Raw genomic sequence first — 24,407 nt, forward strand, 5'->3', positions numbered from 1 at the left:
TGTGACCGGCTATGGTTTCCCATAGGCTGGGTTGAGGCTTTATAGGAGCCTGGGGAGGGCGAAAACAGCCTCCCCCGCCCCCCAAAGGCTCCGGAGGGCTTAAACTGGCCCTACGAGCAAACAAAAAAAGCTTAAAAAGCATGCAAAAAATGGAGGGGGAGCACCTGTCATGCGTGCATGCGTGCTGGGGAGTGCCGCATATTGCATTATGGGTGCGGCACGCCCACACGACCTCCTTGTGCTCCCCTGCTTATGGCACGCGAGCCAAAAAGGGTTCGCCATCGCTGGTATAGGGTCTCCTGCTTGAGCAGGAGGTTGGACTAAATGATATACAAGGTCCCTTCCAACTCCGTTATTTTATTCTATGGAATGCACAGTTTACGGCATGTTTTTCAACTTTCAATTTCCAAACAATAGGGGTGTTCAAAAGTTATGACATGTCTTGGGGATTGTAAAGATATTTTGGTTACTTTAATATAATTTAGATGTGCTTGCTAAGTAACTATATAAATACCATAACTTTTTAATATTTTGTTTGTGTATATACATTTACAAATTGCATAGGTAATTGAATGAAGTTCCTGATGATCATGGTTTTCAGTCAATTGATAAGGGTCCTATGCTGTTGCTTGAAGAATCAAGCATGGATGTATTGGAAGATAATTTTTTGGAGACTGTCTTGTTCATAACAATTTAGAATCTAAACTAGCACTATTTCTACATCTGATAATATACTTTGGAATGAAACTAATGGTTTTTATTTTATCTTTGTTTTTCTTGTTTTTTAATGCTGCTCAGTCTATTCTATACTCCATGTTACCAAGGGCATCCACATCAAAAGAGATTGATGCTGGCCTTTTGTCCATTATTTCTTATCCAGCCTTTGCCATAGAAGATATGAACATTGTTAATGCGACGAAAAATGAAATTATCACCAAGTTGCAAGTATGTCTTTAATTTTAAAATAAGTCTTTGATTAATTTCTTTTTCAGCAATATATTCAATCTTACTTATTATGAAAGGATAAGTTTCATTTGGTATGATTAAGAATAGTAGTTTATATAAAACCATTCTTGCATCATAAACACTTTATATCTTTACAGGGGCGTTATGGCTGCTGTCGTTTCCTCCGAGATGGCTATAAAACACCAAGAGAGGTTTGCTAAAACTTTCTAAACTTTACAACTTAAATAATGAACAACAATGTTATGTCAGTTTTACATGGACTGTGCCTAGCGTTCGAATAAACATTAAACATTGGAATATTATAAGATGTTAGCACAGATTTAGCAACAAATAAGCAGGGTCAAATAAACAGGGACAAGAGATCCCATTTTAAAATTTCAGGGCCATTGTTGTTATTTGTCTTGTTGAAATTAGGATTGAATGAAAGTTAGGTTTCTAGGAGAAGTGGGTCACACCTCATTTCTCATTCAAGGAGTTTGATTTCTTACTCAATGAACAAAGGACAAATACTAAGAAATCTGTAGCCAGTTCCTTAGTAAAATCATAAAAATTCCAGAACTGTATAGAGTGGCATAATGCTAAACAATAACTGCTGTAATCAGTACATTACAATTTATCTCCAATATTTGTTCATGTGTTTCTGTAGTGTTCACTCTCTGTGCCAGAAATTCCAATAAAACAGAGCTCAGCTGCTCTGCACTGAAATGTATTGAATAAAAAAATTCTTAATTCTGTTTGATGAAGCCCAAATAGGAAATTTTAATTCTCTTGGGGGGGGGAATGTATGTATGTATGTATGATGTATGTATGTATGTATGTATGTATGTATGTATGTCAGTCAAATAAATTTAACAAACAAATATTATTGTAGCATAACTGAGATTCATTCCCATATCAGATTCAGCTTATTCCAGAACCCACATGGACACTCATTTATAATCTTTCCTACCTCCAAATATTCCTTATTGATAATAGAACGATAGTGGAATGACATTCTGGGAGAGGCAGTTACAGCTTGGCAACTGCCTTGTGAATTAACGGTAAAACATACTGCATGGTAGACTGAAGATAAGCAATATTATAAATGGATCACAATCAGATTGGTCCTAATTGTAATTTATTTTACACTCTTCTGAACTGCTATGTTCAAAACTTGGGGAGTCAAGCAGTCCCATATTTGCACAGGCAAAGTAATTTGTTTTAATCCCAGTGATTTTTTGTGTGTGTGTGCTCTGATTTCATTTCATTTTTCGTTGAATCCTGGATGCTTTGAATTTTTCTGATTAAGCCGTTGATCTTTCCAGCCTGTTTTATAGTTGTCCTCTGAGAGGTCTTTGGGGTCTACAATTCTGGCATTCTGCAACTTTAATAAAATATGATTTTGAGGCAATCATATATATTTCTAATGAATAATTTTAGTCAGTTTTATGAGATTGAGTTGTTTATCTTACTTTGTATATACCACCTTGAGACATGTGAATGGTTGGCATGAAAATGTTAAAGAAATAAATATATTTAGAACTTTAATATGAGAAAAGTATGGAGAGTTTAGCCATGAAATATTTGAACCACTCAATCTCACTAATTTAATTAAGATTAATGTATATTCATACTAGGATAGAGATGCCAAATGAAAGATGCCAAATTGCATCTAGACAAAGATGTGAATTGGATCATGACTTTTAGCATATCTAGTTTTTAAAATATTTATAATTACATTGTTAATCATAATCAACAGCACAAAATTACAATTTCTATTCCATTCCTCCAGTGTTCCAGAAGATGATTTTCTAGCTTCTCCAGAGTTTTGCCCTTAGCCATCCAAACTTGCTTCCAGGAACTGAGAGCAGCTCTAGGAAAGGAAATGGGAGAAAGTTGGGGATAATATCAAAATGGTGGAGTAGGGGAGGCCACTGAGTCCTTTCCCTTTTTCAGTGCAAGTATTCAAATTGACACAACCACTAGGAATGACTGCCTAGCCATCTCTTGAACACATCTGGAGAAGAAAAGCCACTCTAGGGTCAGCAGTCCCCTCTGGCCAGCCGTTCATGTGGCCCAATTTCTAATAGGCCATGGGCTAATAGTGGGCTGCAGCCTGGGGTTGGGGACCCCTGTTCTAGGTAAACATAAAGCAGCTGTTTTTTTCTGATTCAGAACCTGCCTGCCTCTAACTTAAAACTATTATTTTCTATCTTGCACTTCAGAGCAATAGGGAACAGACAAAGGATGGTAGCAAGTGACACAAATATATATCACAATGTTGTGATGGAAACTCCATTCCTGGCACATTTGCATGTGACATAGCAAAACTTGCATTATGATGTCACAATGGACATGTTATCTCTTGAGATGACTCTTCTGAGAACAGGCTCTAACCCATTATTTGATGAATACTGTCATATTTTCCCTTCAGCCTTTTCATTTCAAAGCTAAAAATTCCTTTAATCTCTTTTCCTAGTATCTAACTTTCTGATCATTCATGTTCTTCATGAACAACCAGTATACCGATTCTTTTTTCTTCCTGTTATTTTTAATGTATCCTGTTTATCTTGTTTATTTCATATACTCTGAGGGCTAGGATATAACCTTGCATTGAAATAAGATTTATTATTCGTTATAAGATGCATCTTATTCTGTGTCAGCTGACATTCATTGGACTGTTGAGACCATGTTCCTAGAAATCAAATCTGTCCTCCTGACACAATTCACTTGCAGGATTATTTTTGTCTCACTTTATGCACATTATTCTTTCTAGACTTCTTGGAATTAGAGGAATAGATGACTAGGCCTCCAGAATTCCCAGTTTCTTGGTGTTCTTCAAAGGCTTGATTACTTTACATATAAATGTGGGGTGAAAATTCCATCGAATTTAGAGATCAATATGATGTTAATATTAATAGCAGCAGGATATTTTCTGTAATAAAGTGAAATGGTAACAATAAATTATGCAATTAATATATTTCTAGGATCCAAACAGATTACATTATGATCCTGCTGAGCTCAAGTTATTTGAGAACATAGAATGTGAATGGCCTGTATTCTGGACATATTTTCTAATTGATGGAGTGTTCAATGATGACAGAATTCAGGTGGGTAAAATAAAACATTTTGGATCAACTTTAGCATTTGATGTATTGCTGCTAGAATTTTTCTGGATGAAGGGATAGTAGAAGGATGGTATCTAAATATGTGTGCTTGCACGTGCACGTTTACACCCACAGACATATACCATTTCTACCCCACACACCTGAGTGAGGCCAGGTTTGGTTTCTATATGCTGGAAAAGAGTTGATTTAGGTGGTCTAGTCTAAAAAAATCAAGAGAAATCCTCTGCAAGTGAAAAAATATCAACACATTATGCAGCAGAAACTCTTGCCCTGAGTTTTTAAATGCAGCAAGCCTAAATGTCATCATTTTACACTGAAATGCTTCTTTTCTGGTTTTGTTGTAAAGCCAGACCCTTTGCTCTCTTAAATCTGGCTCAACATTGATGAGGACTTATAAAGTCAAAGCAATCTTCTTTAACAATCAACAGGTCAACATTCTCACTACTAGAATGTGCTCAGGAGAATAACTGTTTCTGCACTGTTTAGATCCCCCCCCCTTTTATTTGAACACAGTTCTTTATTTATTGGATTATATGTTTGACTATCTCAACATTTTATTTTCCTTTTGTTCACTTTGTTTCCCTTTTGTCTCCTAGAAATTGGAGCCTGCATTGTAAAAGTCTTTTGTATTTCCCAGGTGCAGGAATACAGAGAAGCCTTGGAAGGGATCCTTATTAGAAAAAAGAATGGAATTCTTCTGATGCCAGAACTGTATGCAGTTCCTCCAGATAAGGTCTTTCTACCAAATTATCTTAATCTGGAAAGAATTCGCTTATGACCAGGATGGCGAACCTATGGCACGCGTGCCACCTTATGACCGGGATGGCAAACCTATGGCACGGAGCCATTTGTCAGTGTACGCGAGGCGCTGCCCTGTCAGCTGGCCAGCGTGCGTTGAGTTGTTAAATCCATTTTTCGCCCTCCCCAGGCTCCAGAGGCTTTATAGGAGCCTGTGGAGGGTGAAAAGAGCCTCCCCCACCCCCCGAGGCCCTCCGGATGCTTCATGAGCTTCCCTGAAGCCTCCGGAGCACAAAAAACTGGCCCTAAGGGCAAACTGGCAGTTCAGGAACTGACTTCCAGTTTGCTCGGAGGGTCGTTTTGAGCGCTCCAAAGGCTTCAGGGAAGCCTCCTGAAGGTCCCTAAAGCCTTTGAAGCGCTCAAAACAACCCTCCGAGCAAACCATAAGTGACTTCCAGTTTGCTCGGAGGGTCGTTTTGACTGCTCCGGAGGCTTCAGGGAAGCTTCCTGAAGGTCCCTGAAGTCTCTGGAGGTCCTCCAGGGGGCGGGGGAGGCTGTTTTCGCTCTCCCCAGGCTCGTATAAAGCCTCTGGAGCCTAGGGAGGGCAAAAAAAGCATGCAAAAAATGGGGGAGCGCCTGTAGTGCGTGCATGCGTACTGGGGTGTGTGTGTGCATTATGGGTGCGGCATTCCCACACACGACCCCCCTGCACTCCCCCACTTATGGTACGCAAGCCAAAAGAGGTTCACCATCGCTGGCGTATGATATAAAATGTTCTTCCCTGATTTATATAAATCTGATCCAAATTTATCAAGTGAACTTTTGTGGATATAACAGAGATGAAGTCCCACTGCAGTTTGTGGCTTCGAATAATTTTACCCCCCAAATAACTCTTTTTTCCCCTACTGAATATGAGCCTGAATATCATATGCTCTATAAAATTGGGGAAAAAATAAATTGTGGATAGATTAACATTTCCATAGATAGATTAGTGTATTTTACACCTTATACCAAATAACTTTTACATGTTGTTTCTTTATTCATTTATTTGAAGCAAAGTCTTGAAGAATATTTTAAAAGTACTTGTCAATAGAGTATTGTGCTGTAAATCTAGTTTTTTACAGGTGTCTATTCTAAAACCTGCTTGCAATTGCCAAATAAACTCTTGCTAAAAGAGAAGAGACTTTCTAGATTTTAATCACTGAGCATCTCAAGTTGTGAATAAATTCACATGAATCAGTGCTCATTCACTGTTTGGTTTTCCAGGTGAGTGAAGAATATGAAAATCCTCACACGGTGGATCGTGTTCAAGCAGGGAAACTTCCTCATCTTTGGGGCCAGTCATTATATATTCTTTCTGCCCTCCTAGCAGAGGTAAGTTGTCTTTTATATAATTTGTCTGGTTTTTTTTGTAAAGCTCTGTTTTCCAAAACTTTCTTTCCCTTTTGTCCTTTTTTTGCGAATTGTACATGGTTTACTTGTCACCTGATCTAGTTCTTAATGAATTTGTTATATTTCTGAAGTTCCCATGCTAGTTGTTAACACTATTATCACCACTGAAATCTCATTTCTTCCTTTCTTTCATTTTAGGGATTTTTGGCTACTGGTGAAATTGATCCATTAAACAGAAGGTTTTCGACCACTTTTAAGCCTGATGTGGTTGTTCAAGGTTAGTGATTATCCATGTGAATTTTTTAACTATGTAGAGAAAGGTGGAGAGGAAAGTGAAATAATAGAAGGCTGTCACTTCTACCCATGAAGTGTTCTAACAAATATATAGAAGGGTAGTGGCTACTAGCAAAATATATCACTAAGTCTTAGGTGGTTGCTGAGATAAGTGCTGCTGCCGTTCAGCTATCAAAATGTGTGACAATTATATTTTCCTAATTATCACATTCCATGTATCTATTGATTCCTCATGGCATCCACATGTCGGGTTCTTAACTGTTCCTTTTAGTAGATATTTCAGAACATTGTGAATACAGGTAGTTCTCCACTTACGACACAATTAAGCCCAAAATTTATGTTAAGTGAGATGTTTAAATGAATTTTATCCCATTTTATGACATTTCTTGCCACAGTTGTTAAGTGAATCACTGCAGTTGATAAGTTAGTAACCTGATTGTTAAGTGAGTCTGGCTGCCCCATTGACTTTGCTTATCAGAAGATTGTAAAAGGTTATCACATGACCCCAGGATGCTGCAATGGTCTTCAGTATGAAACCTGCAGAACTTTTTGATGCCGTCACAATTTCTGTCACTTTGTTGGGAAAAATATAGAAAGAAAAATGTGGAATTCTTTCATAGGGACATATATTCCCTGAACCGTAGCATTGAATAAAACTATATTTTTAAGGAAATTCATTTTTATCAAATACAAAAAGACATTCTTAAAGAGTCATGATCAAATTACTTTGATCATGGTTTAAAATATATTTTTAGCAATTTTATGTCACCTCATTCCAAGAATCAATTCATTGTAGCTCAAATGGTAGTTTAAGTCATCAGTAGAAATAAAGTTTGAAACATTTTACTGTTTATTAAATTTATCTGAGGTCAGAGCTGTTTCTTAGTACTAATTATGAAATTCAGTCACGTTATATTGTACCTTCCCAAATCTCTGAGACAGCAAATCCATATGTGTAGCAATTAATCATAGTCATTAATAATATTTAGAATTCATGTTGAACCTAAGTTGTTCAGAAATGCCTATTATTTAGATCTTTTTTTCAAATATTGGGGGGAAATTTTTAGAAGACTTTTTATAGCATGCTTTATATAAAGCTTTTGCTTTATTAACTTTGTAAAGTCAATTCTGGATTGAAGCTTCAGAGAATAAAGACAAAAATGGGTATCAGTCTGGTAAAAAATGACCACTAGTTTTAGCTAGTTTGGTTATAAAATGGCTTCATAAGGATTCAGAGAAAGCATTTCAGACCTTGTACAAGCTGCTGTTCATTAAAGTAGATCTCTCTCAGATTTAGACATGGGATTGAAAGAAGGTATTGCTCCTTTAAAAATTGTTATAGTTTTAATGAATGAATTCTTTACAGTAACAGCAGCCGCTTGTTTTCAACCTTGTACAAAAGTCAGGAGGTAAATCAGGTTATTTTGACACATAGCAAAGTCAGGGTTATAGGACCAAGATATAGTCACAACCACTCGGTCACAGATTTTCCTGTTTGTATGAGGGTGCAGTGCCAACCCAAGACAAAAGCAGCAGGGCTTCACTCAGTTGTATAATGAACCTTCTGGGGAATTTTTAAGCCCACTTCCTCAGATGTTCCTATTGCATAATTTTTAGTACCTACCTATGTAATCCAAAATTTCGGAAAAGGTGAGGTGCTGTACAAGATTGTGGTTTGTGAAGCCCCTCTCCTTGAAACATTAAAGCAGCTGCATTCTTGGACACTTAACAACTTGGGCAAAAGGTATCCCTGACTGTTTGTGCCTGCAGGTGTCTATTTGCATTACTGGCTGTGCTAGACATGATGTTATCGGGATATACACATGCACCAGAGTACACAAAGAACCAGAGACAACCTTATAGCAGCTAACAAATAGAGAAGAGGCACTGTGCCTATTCTAGCATGCTTTATAATAAGACTATTCGGAATGCTTAGTACAAACCTAGTAAAGTATCATTCTAGTAGGCAATCATCTCCATTTATTTGAACTTGTCCAATACTAATTCAATGAAAAAGTCTTATTTTTCACTGAAGATCCTCTTTGATTGTACTCTATTCACAGAAAAATAAAAGTAATTGTCATCCTTGATTGTGGTTCTTCATTTTGTTTTTTGAATAGTAACCGTTCTAGCAGAAACAAATGAAATTAAGAAACTCTTACGACATCATGGAATTAATGTACAAAGCATTGTTGACCTCAGTCCCACCAGAGTGCAGCCCTCTCGGATTCTGAGTAATCTTTATGCTAAGCTTGGTAGGTGCTATTTAAAAAATAGCCGAGTAATCTTATTGGACTTTTTCAGCATTGTGCCACTGAGACATTTTAAATAAATTTTAATGAGTATTTATCAGTAAGCTAGTTTACTAGCAGTATTGGTTTATAAAGTGCAGTTTTCAATGTAAGAAGCACAGTTGCATGTTTTTAGAACCCAATTGTACTCTCATATTAAAGGAATTATTGCATTATGCATTATGGTGCAGTGGTTAGAATGCAGTACTGTAAGCCATTTCTGCTGATTGCAGTTCGGTAATTTGATTCTCACTGACTCAAGGTTGACTCAGTCTTCCATCTTCCCGAAGTCGGTAAAATGAGGATTCAGACTGTTGGGGGCAATATGCTGACTTTGTAAACCGCTTAGAGAGGGCTATAAAGCACTATGAAGCAGTATATAAGTCTAAGTGCTATTGCTATTCCCTGTGATAATAAATGTGTTTTTTTGTATTGTTAAAAAAGCAGGGTTCGCCCATCATGTTAAGCTATCATATAGTTTGTCTGATTTTCGATTGGCATCAATGGCAGGGAAGGGACAGTCAAACAAGTTTCAAAATGACAAGAGACAATGTGGCAGGGCAATGCAAGGCTCATCTCTTTTCTAGATGTGTGTAATGTCTCTTCTGATCCAATATCTCGATGTTGCTTTATTATTCTCACAAAAATAGCAACTATGGCTTCTGCTTTATATTTAACAAACTATTAAAGCATTCCATGATTTAACACAAAAATGATCTTCCTGTAGGGTAGATATCAAGCACCCTTTTGTGGTTCCCAAAGCACTCTTGGAATGCATGGGGACAACATTGTCAGACCGGTTTCTTTTCAGGATTGCCTTAATTTCTTACCTCTTACAAAAAATTGGCTATTTTGCCTCATACTGACTGGAAGTTTCATATGTGCTTTTTCAAAAATTAAGTGGACTTTGTTTTTTTCTTGAGGAAGATGTTTCAATTCTCATCCAAGAAACTGTTTCAGTTCTGACTGAGAATCTCCATAAACACACTGAGTGATAGTTTACAATTATTTTGGAAGAGTTCCTTTTGAATTAGGAAATAAACACATTTCTAGTCCCAACCAGCAGATGGCAGCATCTATGCCACCATTTGATTTAAAATGATGAATTGTTGAACTGATTAATATCTGCAGAGGAGACTACTGGGAAATTTGAGGGATATATGCTGGGCTGGACAAACACTGTCGAGAAAACTTACGAGTTGAACTCCAGGTGCCCTTACTATATAATCTCACAATTATTCTATCTATACAATTCAACACTAAGTAATCTTTCGTTACAGTGTTGATTTCAGTTTATAATTTTGAGCAAATTGGAGAAACTGTAACTCAGTGTTTCTCAATCTTAGCAACTTTTAAGATGTGTGGATTTCAATTCCCTAGCCAACATGCTAGAATTTTGAGAGCAGACAGTTTCCAAGCTTGAGAAACACTGTTGTAGCTTATAGCTTATGTGTGAACTAAGTTATTATTACTTGTAAAGTAAACCACAATTAAATTATAGATTAGCATCCACCTTTTGTCTAACATATCCCCAGCTGTGAAGGATACAGCCAAACTTGCTTAAAGTACCAGAATATAGATATGAAACTTAGTTTGAATTGCATAACAATATACAATATACAGAGTCCATCTGTGATAAGAGATGGGCATCTAAAATGTGAATGTGATAAATACAAGTAGACACTAAATAATAGCTTTGGGATGTTTTTTATTTGCTTCATTTAGGGCGTAACAAGAACATGAAGCTGAGTGGGAGGCCTTATCGGCATATTGGTGTCCTGGGAACATCCAAATTATATATCATAAGAAACCAAATATTTACTTTTACCCCTCAGGTAATTTTGGAAATATCAACAAGAACATTGGCTCTATCCTATTGCTCTACTCTAGTTTCTTTTGGAACTGATATTATAAAGGTTGAACTGATAAAAAATCTTTTTTTAAGATGTTTAGAACTGTGTAGAGACAAAGTAGAATTACTGAGAAACTTTAACTTCCCCTTATGGAATCCTAGTTTTACCAATGGCAGAAGCCTAAAAGGGAATAATAAATTAATACTACATAAGTTTTGTTGTTTGCTCTTGTGCTGCAGATTAAAAATTAGTGGAAAGTTTGTGAGTAAGGCTTAGAAATAGGTAATCCTCCTTTCATTTGATGAATAACTTCAATTTTATGTATTAGCACTTATGATATAATCTGGCCTGACAAGTGATTCTGGTTTGTGCATTAGGTATCAGGCTATTATCACCATTAATCAAAAAGAATAAAATGCCTGTCCATAATTATTTAGCTTTTTTGCCAACTTTTAATGCATAACTATGGTAAAGATAAAGAGTAATAAAAGGAACAGAATTAAATAATGTATACATTAATGTATCCTGTGCCTATATTTTGGCTAATAAATATGGAGAAGTATCAAGAATATTTTGTTCTGTTTGTAATTTATGAATGTTACACTTTATAGATTTTCTATATAGTATGCTCTAGTAATATCTTGCCAATTATTTGAAGTTTTATGATCATCTTAGAAATTTCATGAAGTGAAATTTCTTAAAACTAATACAACCATCAATAACACTAAACAGACAGATAATCCCACCATGTTCAGGTAATGTTGGCATACTTCATGTAATATTGTACCTTATTTCTGGCTCTTAAGTATAGAAAAAATCATTGTTCTGAAATTATTTATATTTATAAATATTTATGTTTCACGCCATTTTGGAGATTATTTTAAATTGAGAAGGTAATGGTTTGTATGAGTGATAATCTCTAGTTCCATTCCCAAAATTCTTAAACTCTCATTAACATGAGCGACCCTCAAAACTAAACTGGTAATTTTGGAATCATGCCTTCCAGGTTCCAGTATCCTACCAGAAGTAGTGCATATGTATTGCTCAAACGTTTCTCCATCTTCGCTTAAGATTTACCTAGAAATAGGAAATTTTGAGGAATTCTGGTCCCAAATTCTAGTCCTTATAGATTTACTATTCGACTATAATCCAAATGTTGATCTTACAGAATAACAGAATTGGAAGGGACCTTGAAGGTTTTCTAGTCCAATTATTGATCTTATTGTTATGGTAACTAGTATCAAAATCATCTTCAGGGAGAATTCCATATAAAATGCAGTGGACCAATTGTGAAGTTATCAAACGTTGAATGCTTATAATTAGGCCATTGATGTTTAACTAAAGCATCAGTTCCAGTCTGGATTGATGAAAGCTGTGGCAGAGGCCATACATATTATAGCTATCAAAGTTACTGTTGAGAAGGGATTTCCTAAATCAGTCATATAAGTCTGATGCTAATATATACTCTGTCTAGCAGTGTTGGAATAGTAATCCAACACATCTGGAAGACATCAGATTTGGGATTCCAACTCTAAATGCCTAATACTTTTAATTTGAATGTCCTTGTAGTTTACAGATCAGCATCACTTCTACTTGGCTTTAGACAATCGGATGATTGTGGAGATGCTACGAACTGAGTTGGCTTATCTAACTTCCTGTTGGCGAATGACTGGAAGACCAACTCTTACTTTCCCAATCACCAGTACAATGCTTGGTCAGTAAGAAAACTTATTTGGTATTTTTATAAAAGTTTAAACTCATATGTAATATTAGCATTTTGATTTCAAGTGTCCTACTTGAAATCAAGGAAGACACAAAGTAATAAATTATTATCTTTGGAAATGTTGATTTACTATTGAAAATAAATTCAGTTTTGTTATGTGTTGCTGTTAGCCTAGCTTTTTAAAGAAGAAACAGTTTAAAATAATAGAATTCACAGAAATAAAATACTCATTGCAAATAATTTAGCATAATCCTATGTCTTGCAATATGTCTTGCAAGACAATAAGTGCATTATTGTCTTCTTGACAAAAGACTAGGAAAACAGGATTTTTTTCATCAAAACAAAGAGGCAATATGATTTGCTTCAGGAAAGACTTTGTTGCCTTAAAATATTCTCTTCTTTGGTACTGAAAAAGTTTGAAAAAGCATTTACACTTTCTGATTTCACAACATAACACAGCATTTGGATTTTGACAAGGCTAGAGGAGAGGCTGAATGTTTTTTTCATCTGCATTGAATGAAGCCAGATTAAAACTCTGTTGTGTGCTGGAGGAAAATGTAGGAAAAGTTGCTGATCTCCCAGCATGTCCTTTAATGTTCTCCAGCAGTGCTCATCAAAGCCAGATGAGGCTTCTATGCAGGTGATGTGCGTGTGCAAAAACCTCCTTTGGTTTTCCCAAGAAGATTTCTGCAATGCTTTAAAGGGTGCTTTGTTTTAACAAAGATAAGACAAAGATATTCCTTCATATCACAATATCCTTATTCCTAAGAGCAAAGGGAAAATATAATATTGCTTTAGTTTGCAGTCCCTGTTCAGCATCTTTGGCATTTGGGAAAGGCAGCATATTTCACAAGATAATTTAGTACATGCTATGTGAAGAAATATTTATCTTTTAAATCATCTAGTCATTTTCATTGGGCGGCTTCGTTCCAGTATTATGAGTGATGTAGAAAAATGTCACCATTTTCTTATAATGCATAATTTTATAATATCTCCTTATAAGTGTCTTTTCTCTAAACTAAGCAGTCCCAGCTGTTGCATCCTGTCCTTATACTGTATATCGGCTCCCTGATTATCTTAATTGCTTTCTGCACCTTCTCCAGTTCCACAATATTCCTTTTGATAATCAGAAACTTATTGATAACCAGAAGCATACTATCAGATGTCTGGTGGCACCATTTCCAATTAACACACTTTATTAAAAGCTACAAGGTTTTGTGACTATAGGTCATTTCTATAGCTCATGAAAGCTGTGGCTTTTAATAAAATTTGTTAGTCGGAAAGGTGCTGCCAGATTCCTGATCATCTTGATACCATAGGCTAATATGGCTGGCCTCCTATAATATCAGAAACATATATGGTACTCTAGATGTGTGTGTGTGTGTGTGTGTGTGTGTGTGTGTGTAAGTGGTGGGTTTCAAATTATTTTAGAACCTCTTCTGTAGGTGTGGCTTGCTTTGCGAGAGTGGCTTGCCGGCCATGTGACAGGGTGGGAGTGGCTTGCCAGCCATGTGACCGAGTGGGAGTGGCTTGGCAGTCATGTGATTGGGTGGGCATACCCAACTTGTACAGTGTGGTGAAACTCACTTAACAACGCTCTTGCTTAGCAACCAAAATGTTGGCTCAGAAACTCTGGCATTTGAAGCATGCAAGTCTTAAAGTTGTCAAGTTACAAGACCCTTGCACCCCTAGCTCTTTAGAAAAAAAACCCTAGGGGTGTTCAAACTTGACAGCTTTAAGACTTTAAGGTTTAGATAGGACTCTTAGAGGCGGGTGGGGCGACTGGTGAGCCAGCCAATCAGTGAGTGGTGGGCAGGGCAAGTATGGTGCGGGCGGGGGGAGGGAGCTGGAACCAGTTTTAAAGATTTGTGGAATCTCTTCTATAGAAGAGATTAGATTTGTGGAATCTCTTCTATAGAAGAGGTTAGATTTGTGGAATCTCTTCTATAGAAGAGATTAGAACTGGCAGGAACCCACCCCTGGTGTGTGTGTGTATGTGTGTGTGTGTGTGTGTGTGTGTGTGTGTGTGTGTTTTCGTAGATTTTAACGGGCGTAGGTATGCTGGTCTTGTTATATTTGGGTCGTTTCCCGTGTAAGATTCGACGAGGTCACATTCGTCATCTTCAGGCTGGTGCCTTTGGCTTCGTGTTGATTCTCTATGGCCTCCCCAAGATACACAAAGCAGGATCACCACTCAGACCCATAGTCAGCTCCATAGGCTCACCTCTACAGAACCTTGCCAAATTCCTTGCCAAACAACTTCAACCCTACACAGAATCCATCACCTCAGATGTACAAAACTCACTCCACTTCATAGAAACAATAAAGAAACAAAACCTACAACCAGCGACCTACTCGTGAGCTTCAATGTCATATCCCTCTTCACCCAAGTGCCTATAAAAGAAGCCTTGACAGCTATCCAGAACACAACCCCCCTAAACACATCTTGGATCTGACCAACTACTGCCTAACCAACACATACTTCATCCACAATGGACAAAGATACAAACAGATAGAAGGAGCACCCATGGGATCACCCCTCTCATCTGTCATCACAAACTTATACATGGAACATTTTGAAACTAATGCCTTAGATAAATCTGAACACAAACCCAAACTCTGGCTTAGATATGTTGATGACACTTTCGTGATTTGGCCACATGGGAAAGAAAAACTGGACAACTTCTTCACACATCTCAACAGCCTACACCCCAAAATACAATTCACTATGGAAATAGAAGCAAACAACCAACTTCCCTTTCTTGACGTCCTAATCTACAAAAAACCCAATGGCTCCCTAGGACACATGATCTACCGTTAAAAACCACACACCAACCTCTACTTAAATGCACAATCCCATCACCACCCTGCACAGATCAACTCTGTAGCCAAGACTCTCATCTCCAGAACAAAACGCCTAGCCGACAAAGACCACCTGAAAATTGAATTACACACTCTCACAAACGTATTAATTTCAAATGGATTCCAAAGAAAAACAATTACCAACCTAATCCAAAGGGAGACTCCCCCCAAAAAACAAGACACAGAACAGGACAATGGCATCACCCTCCTCCCTTACATCAAAGGCACCACAGATAAAATCAGCAAAATCATCCACAAACACAATATCATGACAGCCTTCAACACTGACCAAAAAATAGCCAACATCTTAAGAAACCCCAAAGACTAAATCCAGCTAGAAAACCAAGGAATCTACAAAATACCATGCAAAATCTGCCCTGCAACATACATAGGACAAACAAACAGGAGAATAAATGCATGCACTGCAGAACACAAGAACATAGTAAGAAAAGAAGAAAAAACTTCCTCCTTTTTCCAGCACCTTAAAGCTACAGGACATGAAATTAATTTTGAAGGAACCAGGTTAATCTCCAAAACTGAACACTTCAACAAGAGAATAATTATGGAAACTATTGAAATAGAGAAACATGCCCATAACATGAAAAAACATGACGATACCTCCCACCTACCAGACATCTGGAAACCAGCCCTAATCATCAAACGAGCTCCACCTACCACCCAGGCCATTACAACACAAAACAACAATGGACACACAGCCAGCACCAATCAGCACCAATCTACCAATCATGATACAACCACACAATCAATCATTCCACTTACTGAAACAAAGCCAGCACCCTCCACACCCCCACCAAGATTTATAGAAAGACGGCAGCTCCGACCACGCTTTAAGCCCAAAACCCAGCCTGAAGATGGTGAGTGAGACCTTGCCAAAACGTTGCCAAGACGATCTCAATCTTACACGGGAAAAGACCCGAATACAACAAGACCAGCATATATATACATACATACACACTGTATATACTGTATATATAACCAGCATACTGTGTGTGTGTATGTGTGTATGTGTGTATGTATGTGTATGTATGTATGTATGTGTATGTGTGTGTGTGTATTTGTGTGTATGTATGTATGTATGTATATACATACATAAATACATACATACTGTATATATATACTGTGTATTTATGTCTGTGTGTATGTATGTATGTATGTATACATACATACATACATACATACATGATCATTATAATATCTGTTGATTTACTTTTTATCCATTTTTGAACAACCAAATTATATCAGAAACATATATGGTACTCTAGATATGGTTATATCTGCTTTTCTTTATCTGTGAAGGGAAGACTCAAAATGACAGACAATATAGACTGGATGTTGATTAAAGCAAAATTTTTCATATTGGATTTTCTTTTTAAGTAAATCATAAGTGAAATATATTTCTCCAAATATGTGTAAGTATGTGTTGGTTTGTTGGTTTATTTATTTTAGTTGATGATGGGACTGATATTGATTCTGCAATTCTTGCCACTATAAGAAAGCTTGGAGATGGATATTTTGGAGGAGCAAGGTGAGCATTATGTGCATTACAAATAGCTGAGACAGTTCCTTTTTCCTATTTTTGATTATTGGGTAAAACTGTTCTGCCTAATGTTTTTTTCTGATTGGATGTTACTGTACAATTTCTATAAATGTTGGATTGTTTGTATTTACATTTGCTACTTCAGTATATAGTATATTTTAAAATAATTTTTTTAAGTTTCAGAAATTCAGTATAAAAGAGGTTAATGAATAAATTAGGCTGCAGGTCTGATATGAAGTTTGGAAGTATAATGCAAGGACACAAGTTAGATAAAGTGCAAAAAGAAGATGTGATGATGATGGGCATCTTTATTTTCCTGAGCATCTGGCTATGGAACAGTATATCTTAATGATTGTTTATCTATTATAATATTATGTGATTATGGTACTTGTGAAAAACCCATTTATTTATCAGTTGTTGAACAGTGTGGTACTTAGGAATCTCTTTTCAACAGTATGGATATATGAATATGTGTGTGTACCTCAGTGGTGGGTTGCAGGCTGTATGCCCCGGTACAGGTGTACTGGAGCCTGCCCGGAGCACTGGATACCATTCGGTACGGTGTTCCGGAGGGCCCACCCACCCGCCCGAGCTCCTTATCTGTCTTTTAAGTCTTCGGCACTTCCACGCAACCGCACGGCATGTACAGCGCCTGCGTGATGCTCCGCTGAGCAGCTGGAGCTGGAGCATCGCGGAGGCGCTAAGATGAATGCTCGTGCTGCGAGAGTCCACGTGGAATCTGGAACCCACCACTGATGTACCTGCATGTGCCTGTGTGTTTGTGTGCAGCGGTGTTTGTGTGTGTGTGTGTATAACAAACATGTATTATTCCTCTTCAATTCCTTTTCCAGAGTGAAGTTGGGCAAACTTTCAGACTTTCTGACCACTTCATTCTATACAAACCTAAGCTTCTTGGATCCTGATTGTGACAGCAAGCTGTTTGATGATGAGAATGAAAGCTACTCTAGCACTGAAAGTGGCTATGAACTAGAAGATTATGCAGACTTCTGTGATAAGGGTAATCATATATTTTCATTTTATTTGAGTAGTATATCTATGTATAGAAATTTCAAATAGTAACCAAGAGTAATTTTGGTCACATTTGATGAACACCCTTTTTGGATATGTAGTCACAATAATCATGCCTTAGTGAATATTGTAACATTCCCTAAATTGAGATTATGTGGATGAGTGTTCAGGAGCTATAGTAAGTACAAAATACATACACTGGATTGTTTTCTGATATAAGTTTGTTGACTATATTGTGTTAATAAACTGAATTTATTTCTGACTATAATTCAAGAGTTGTTCCTAATTTATAAATCCTCAGATGGTTTGGAGACAGATAATATCCCTAATCCACTCTCCCCCAAATCTCTCAAATGAATTCTGTAACCAAGATCTACTTGAAAGTATCAAGAAAGGTTTTATTAGTGGAAAGATGGAAAAAGCTGTCTCTAGAATATCAGTGGAAAAATCTTTCTGAAGAAATAATAGAGGTTCTTTCATTTAATTTTAAAAGAGGAGTTAAAACAGTGTATATGAATTATGCTATAATTACCTCAATTCTTTGTTATTATAAAAAAAAAATTCTGTTTAATTTCTTTCAAGCTTTGTTAAAAATTTAAATTAAGTCCATGCCAAGCCAAAAAGCAACTTGGAAATAATTTGATGGGTAATATTAATAAAAAAGGAAAAACTAAAAAAATACAGTATATCAGAAAATACATTTCGGCATGTATGCTTGTGTGGTTTGTTCAAAGTTGTTTTAACTTGAGAGGGACTAGTTGTCTGGACATTCGAAAAGGGAATTTAGGACTTAATGGATAGCAGGATAGTTGAAGAGGCTTTCTATGAAAAATTGAGGCTGGAATAGTTAGAAAATATAAAAATCTTAAAATATTGAGAGTATACACAATCACTAATTTTAACATCTTATGTGCTTATTCATAGAGTCTGAAGATTTATTTATTTATTAAATTTATATGCCATCAATCTCCTCGATAAGGTGACTCAAATCAGAATGCTACATAGAACAAAAGTTCTTGCCTTCCTCAAAGCGTATACAAGTAGTCCTTGAGTTACAACAGTTCATTTAGTGACTGCTTGAAGTTACAAAAGCACTGAAAAAGTGACTTATGACCATTTTTCACACTTATGACTGTTGCAACATCCCTGTGACCATGTGATCAAAATTTGGGCACTTGGCAACTAACTCAAATTTACGATGATTTTAGTGTCCCTACAACCATCATAATGAATCATGCTGATTACCTTTTGCGACCTTTTGACAAGCAAAGTATGGGGGTCAGATTCATTTAACAACTGTGTTACTAACTTAACAACTGCTGTGATTCATTTGTGACACTTAACAAATGTCTCGCTTAGCAATAGAAAGTTTGGGCTCAATTTTGATTGTAAGTCAAAGACTATGACAAAATATAAGGTTAATTGGACAGAGGTATAAGTGCTTTACTTCAAACAGCTTTTCTTTGAATGTTTCTTGACAGAAAGCCAGGATGAACTGGACCAGTACATAAACAGCATGTTACAGAGTACTGCTCTGAAATCATACTTGCCTCCACTCAGAAAAGGCACAGGCTCATCCTACGTGTTCAGTGCTGCTCATTCTACTAGAGACATACTATCAATCATGGCCAAGGCTAAGGGACTGGAAGTTCCAAGTAAGTTTTTATAATACTTTAAAACTATACTATTTAACAGATGGAATGCCTGTAAATGCTGACATCTTGCTACTGCAAAAATCTGTCATCTCACATGAAATATTTTAGTAAGATTACAGCACATTTTACAAAAAAACCTGAGGCTTTATTTTCAGGTATCTGTAGAAATAATTAATAGAAAAGACACTATCATGATACATTCCTATCAGGAAATTTGCCCAGGTGGTCACAAATTGTTAGAAAAGAGTATCACTGTTAGGTACAAACAGAAATAAGAATCCAACATTTGGTTGGAGGTCTTGATTAGGATAATTTGAAAAGATGAGCAAATTAAGGGTCTAGAAAGTAAAAAGGAAGTATTTAAGCTCCAAGTGTTTGTAGACAACCTGGTGTTTATTATGGAAAAACCATAGCGGTCTGGTATGAGGCTAATGGAAGTACTGGGAGAATATGGGGAAGCAGTCGGTTTGAGGGTAAATAAAGAAAAAAACTAAGATATTAGTGAAAAATATGACAAATGGGCAGAAAAATGAATTGGTTGAAAGAATATACATTCAAATAGCAAAGAAAGTGAGATATTTAGGAATACAATTAACATGAGATGCGTAACACTCAAAGCAGATAAACTATTTGACCAAATTAAGGTGGATTTAGAACGGTGGAAAAATTTATAGCTCTCCTTCATAGGGAGAATAGCAACAGTCAAAATGAACATCTTACCCAAAATACGTTTTTAATTTCAAAATATACCGATAAGATTGGAGAAATAATATTTCATAAATTTAAACAAAATGGTATCTAAATTTATTTGGCAAGGAAAGAGGCCCAGAATCCTTTTGCAGGATTCCAAGGAAAGACGAGGATTCAGACTGCCAAAACCAAATGAACCTTTAGACTTGGCACTCCTTGGCTTTTCCTTTTCCCTTTAGCAGTTCTTTCATTCCAGGTTCCTTGAATCTGTTTTGCCCTGAGGAGAGAATGTGAGTTATAATAAAATTTGGGTAATATAACATGTAAAATTTAAAAAGCAAATATCAGTTTAGAATTTGTTATGAATCAGAGTTTCTAGTCTGAATAACATGTTATGTTAGAATCTGTGACAGTAAGCTAAGCACATAAAAGTCCTAGCCAAATCTGCATGTGTTGCCTTGTACATTCTTATATGACATATGAACATGAAATAATATGGGCATGTGTAAGATTTCATACATTTAGAAATTAAGATGTTGGCTATTATTAAATATGGTGATACGGGAATATTCTCATGTTTTCTGGATTTGAACACAAGTGTTAACATATTTTTTTCTCTAGGCAGAAGAATATTGATAATCTAAATAGAAGTTACAGATATGTATAACCAAACTTTGATTCTTCTAACCTTTCCTTTTTATAAAAATCTACTTTAGAAATGACAATATATCCTCCATAGTGGTGGAGATAGCATCCAGGAATGGGTTTATTCCGTCTGTCATCCAATCGGACTGAGTCTGAAAGCTGAGATGACACGCCTCCTCTGGTAGTTTCTCCCAGCTTTTAGACTCAGTCTATTTTGGAACTAGACATGTTTTTCTCCTCTCTTCCATTCTAGGATAATTAATAGCTATCTTTCATTTTAAAGCAGTGACAGAGTGGTGGGCACCATTTTGAAGCGGCGCTCAGGAAGGTGAGAGACTCACCACTGCATGGAGCCATTTATAGCCCTTGACCCTGAGCACCTTGTTTGGGGGGTCAATTAGAAGAAGGGGAGCATGAGTGAGATCCCGTTGGGCGCGCTTACATGAGGTGACTAAACATGGCGGCTGTTATTTTGGGGAACTCAGCCATTATGACTGAAACCCCTCAGATTGCCTCCCCTCATGGAGAGGAGACAGCAGGTACCTCAGGAAAGGCCTGCTAGAAAGAGAGTTGCCTGAGTCACAGTTTAAGGGGCACTACAGAAGGGCCACTAAGGCCATGGAGCAGGCTGAAGGCTGATGTCAAAGGGCCTTGGACCACAAATTTGCAAAGGCCCAAAAGGAAGCAGCTAGGAGGGCTGCCGATCAGCGGCCCACAGGGCAGGGCAACCCACACCCTTTACATTGCAGCCATTAGAGCTACCTTGCACTTGCAACAGCCCCCAGCAGGCAGCAATGTCACTGGACAGTGAGGAGGAGCTGCCTTCTCCTTCTGTCTCCCATTACCTGGAAGAAGGCGGGAGTTTAACTCTCCACCAAACCATAGATCTCCATCGAACAGGGAGCAGCCAGTCAGACATAGGATCTTCAATGCAGTCAGGACAAACAGCTCTATAATATCGGCCTGGATTTAGCTAAGGCCCTAGAGATCCCCATAGTCGATGCCCCTGTGGCGGCCCTGTCTGCTTCTTCCCCTGAGGAGGCCTTCCGTCCGGAGGACAAAAGAACAGAATAGACTTTGGTCAAAGGCCACCAGGCCACCGTCTGGGCGGTAAAAGCTTCCACGGTAGCCTCCTCCTTCAACAGAGCTTCATTGCTTCTTTGGGAATTCCCTATAGACCCTCCTGGTTGAATCCAGGGACAAATTCAAGATTTTGCTATCTCGTTATAAGCATACTGAGGCTCATCCTCCACCCTATTTTCGACGCTCACCTCTTCAAGGGTCGGACGGGGGATTCAGCTTCCACAGAGACAATCCCCCCCCCCCAGGCAGGGTCAGCAGCAAGACAGAGCAGGTAGGAGCAGCCAGTGCTTCCCACCCAAGAGATCCTTCAGAGGTGGGGGAGGTTGCCCCTTTCAGCGTCAGAAGTGACTGCCCAGCGAACCTTCCCATTGGGGGACAATTGACTTTCTTTGCCAACCAATGGGAGGAGATAACCACGGATGCCTAGGTCAGGGAGACAGTAAAATTTGGCCTCTCCCTGGAGTTTCGTTCCATCCCCCTGAGGTTTTTTTTTTTTTAGGTTCAAAAGTTTTATTTCTTTTAAAACAAACATTTCATCATTCCTCAATCAGTAAGACATCGGAGTACAATTTTTTGTGCGTCAAAATAGTTCTAGTTTACCACCAAATTCTTGTCTATCCCCTGAGGTTTTTCATCAGGTGTCCCGTGTTTCGGGACCTTCCTGTTCATCATCCCAAAGACCTGGGGGGGGGGGAGCGCTGATGGACAATTCTAGACCTCAAGCATCTGAACCATCACATTGTCTACCGGCAGTTCAAGATGCACTCACTCCAGACCATCTTGGAGGACATCAGAAGAGGCAACTTCCTCACGTCGGTGGACCTCACAGAGACATAACTGTATGTGCCCATCCTCCCCGCTCACAGGGAGTTCCTCTGCTTCTTCTATGCGGGGAAACGTTATCATTACAAAGCCCTTCCCTTTGGCCTCTCATCGACCCCCAGGTGTTTACCAAGCTGCTTGCAGTGCTAGCATGGCATCTCCACACAATGCTAGTCAGGATCCAGTGCTATCTGGACGACATCCTGCTCCAATCCCGATCAGGCAGAGAGCGATCTGGAGATCACTCTTCAGATTCTCCAGAACCATGAGTTTTCCATAAACCGGGACAAGAGTCACCTCATTCCAATGAATCACCTCCTCCACTTGGGAGCAGTCATTGACACCACAGAGTTCATGGTATACCTCCCTCAGGAATGCCAATCCAGTCTTCAGGCTGTGGCGGACCGCGTGAGAAGAGAGAGGTGGGTCCCACTGCTTCAGCTCTCCCAATTGCTGGGAAAGATGGTGTCCTGCTTCTCCATTGTCCCGTGGGCTCGGCTTCACACGAGATGCCTCCAGTGGTTTCTCCTAACACATCAGAAAGCCGATGGGGGGTGGTGGACGTCCGCTGCTATCTGTGGCCTCCAGGGCTACTATATGCCTTCCCTCCTCTTCCACTCATCCAGAGGACCATCAGGAAGATGCTGGAGGAGGAGGAGCTCCTGCTCCTGGGCGCCTCACTGGCCCAGAAAGCCTTGGTTCGCAGACCTGGTAAACTTTTCCGTAACTCCAGTCTGGAGGATCTCGCTCAGCCAGAGGTCTCTGGTTCACCTGGACCCTCAGTGGCTCCAGTTGACCACCTAGTGATTGAGCGGAGGGTCCTGAGAAAGGACAATCTGTCCACCAGGGTCATCAGGATGATCCAGGCATCAAGATGGTCTTCGACCAACAGCATATACGATGCCACCTGGAGAGCCTTTTGCCGCTAGTGTTCAAGTAAGGAGCTCGTCCCAACAGAGGCTTCCATTCCTCGAATCCTGGATTTTCTCCAGGAAGGACTAGATATTGGCCTGTCCTCTAATACTCTCAGGAGGCAGGTAGCAGCCCTGTCTTCAGTCTTGACATGTGGATGAGTGGACTCTGGCTCTCCATCCTTTGATATGATGGTTTTTAAGGGGTGCTACCAACATCAAACCCCCGGTACTTCACAGATATCCTACTTGGGATTTGTCCAAGGTGCTGAACTCCCTCACTGAGGCTCCCTTTGAACCCTTTAGGACAACCTGCCTACGCTATCTTACCTTTAAGATGGCGTTCCTGGTGCCTATCACATCGGCCAGGCAGCTGTCGGAGCTGGCAGCCCTGTCGGTGACAACAAGACCACTGTGTGTTCCATTTGGACAGGATAGTGTTGCAGCTGGACCCATCCTTCTTTCCGAAGGTAAATACATGGTTCCACAGAGCCCAGGAGCTTGTGCTGCCAAACCTCTGCCCTGAACCAGTCCATTGTCTAGAGCAGAAGTGACACACGCTAGGCATACGGAGGGCCTTCCACATTTACATCAGGAAAACCTCTTCTCTGAGATACACAGAATCCTTATTCATCTCCTTTCAACCTGCCTGATAGGCAACAAGGTGACCCCATCTTCTTTGGGCCGTTGGATCACGGTCCCCATTGCGAAAGCCTATGAATCACCGGCATTACCAATGCCAAGATTTATTATCACCTACTCTACCAGGAGTGCGGCCACGACTGAGG

The 24,407-nt window shown here is 38.6% G+C and overlaps 1 protein-coding gene across 6 annotated transcripts in view; it reads left to right on the top strand.

Moving 5' to 3' along the window:
* The window catches only part of PHKA2 (phosphorylase kinase regulatory subunit alpha 2), a 117,444-nt gene that overhangs the window by 47,190 nt on the left and 45,847 nt on the right, over positions 1-24,407 (top strand). For all 6 annotated transcript variants that reach the window (XM_032226969.1, XM_032226965.1, XM_032226967.1 and 3 more), the window contains 12 exons: positions 799-945; positions 1,104-1,157; positions 3,933-4,055; positions 4,711-4,806; positions 6,078-6,185; positions 6,402-6,480; positions 8,618-8,752; positions 10,514-10,623; positions 12,211-12,355; positions 16,694-16,772; positions 17,636-17,802; positions 19,295-19,468. In XM_032226969.1, coding sequence (XP_032082860.1) covers positions 799-945; positions 1,104-1,157; positions 3,933-4,055; positions 4,711-4,806; positions 6,078-6,185; positions 6,402-6,480; positions 8,618-8,752; positions 10,514-10,623; positions 12,211-12,355; positions 16,694-16,772; positions 17,636-17,802; positions 19,295-19,468 — 1,417 coding nt within the window. The remainder of the gene's footprint in view (positions 1-798; positions 946-1,103; positions 1,158-3,932; positions 4,056-4,710; positions 4,807-6,077; positions 6,186-6,401; positions 6,481-8,617; positions 8,753-10,513; positions 10,624-12,210; positions 12,356-16,693; positions 16,773-17,635; positions 17,803-19,294; positions 19,469-24,407) is intronic.

The sequence above is a fragment of the Thamnophis elegans genome, chromosome 11 (assembly GCF_009769535.1).
Source record: "Thamnophis elegans isolate rThaEle1 chromosome 11, rThaEle1.pri, whole genome shotgun sequence".
Taxonomy (NCBI): domain Eukaryota; kingdom Metazoa; phylum Chordata; class Lepidosauria; order Squamata; family Colubridae; genus Thamnophis; species Thamnophis elegans.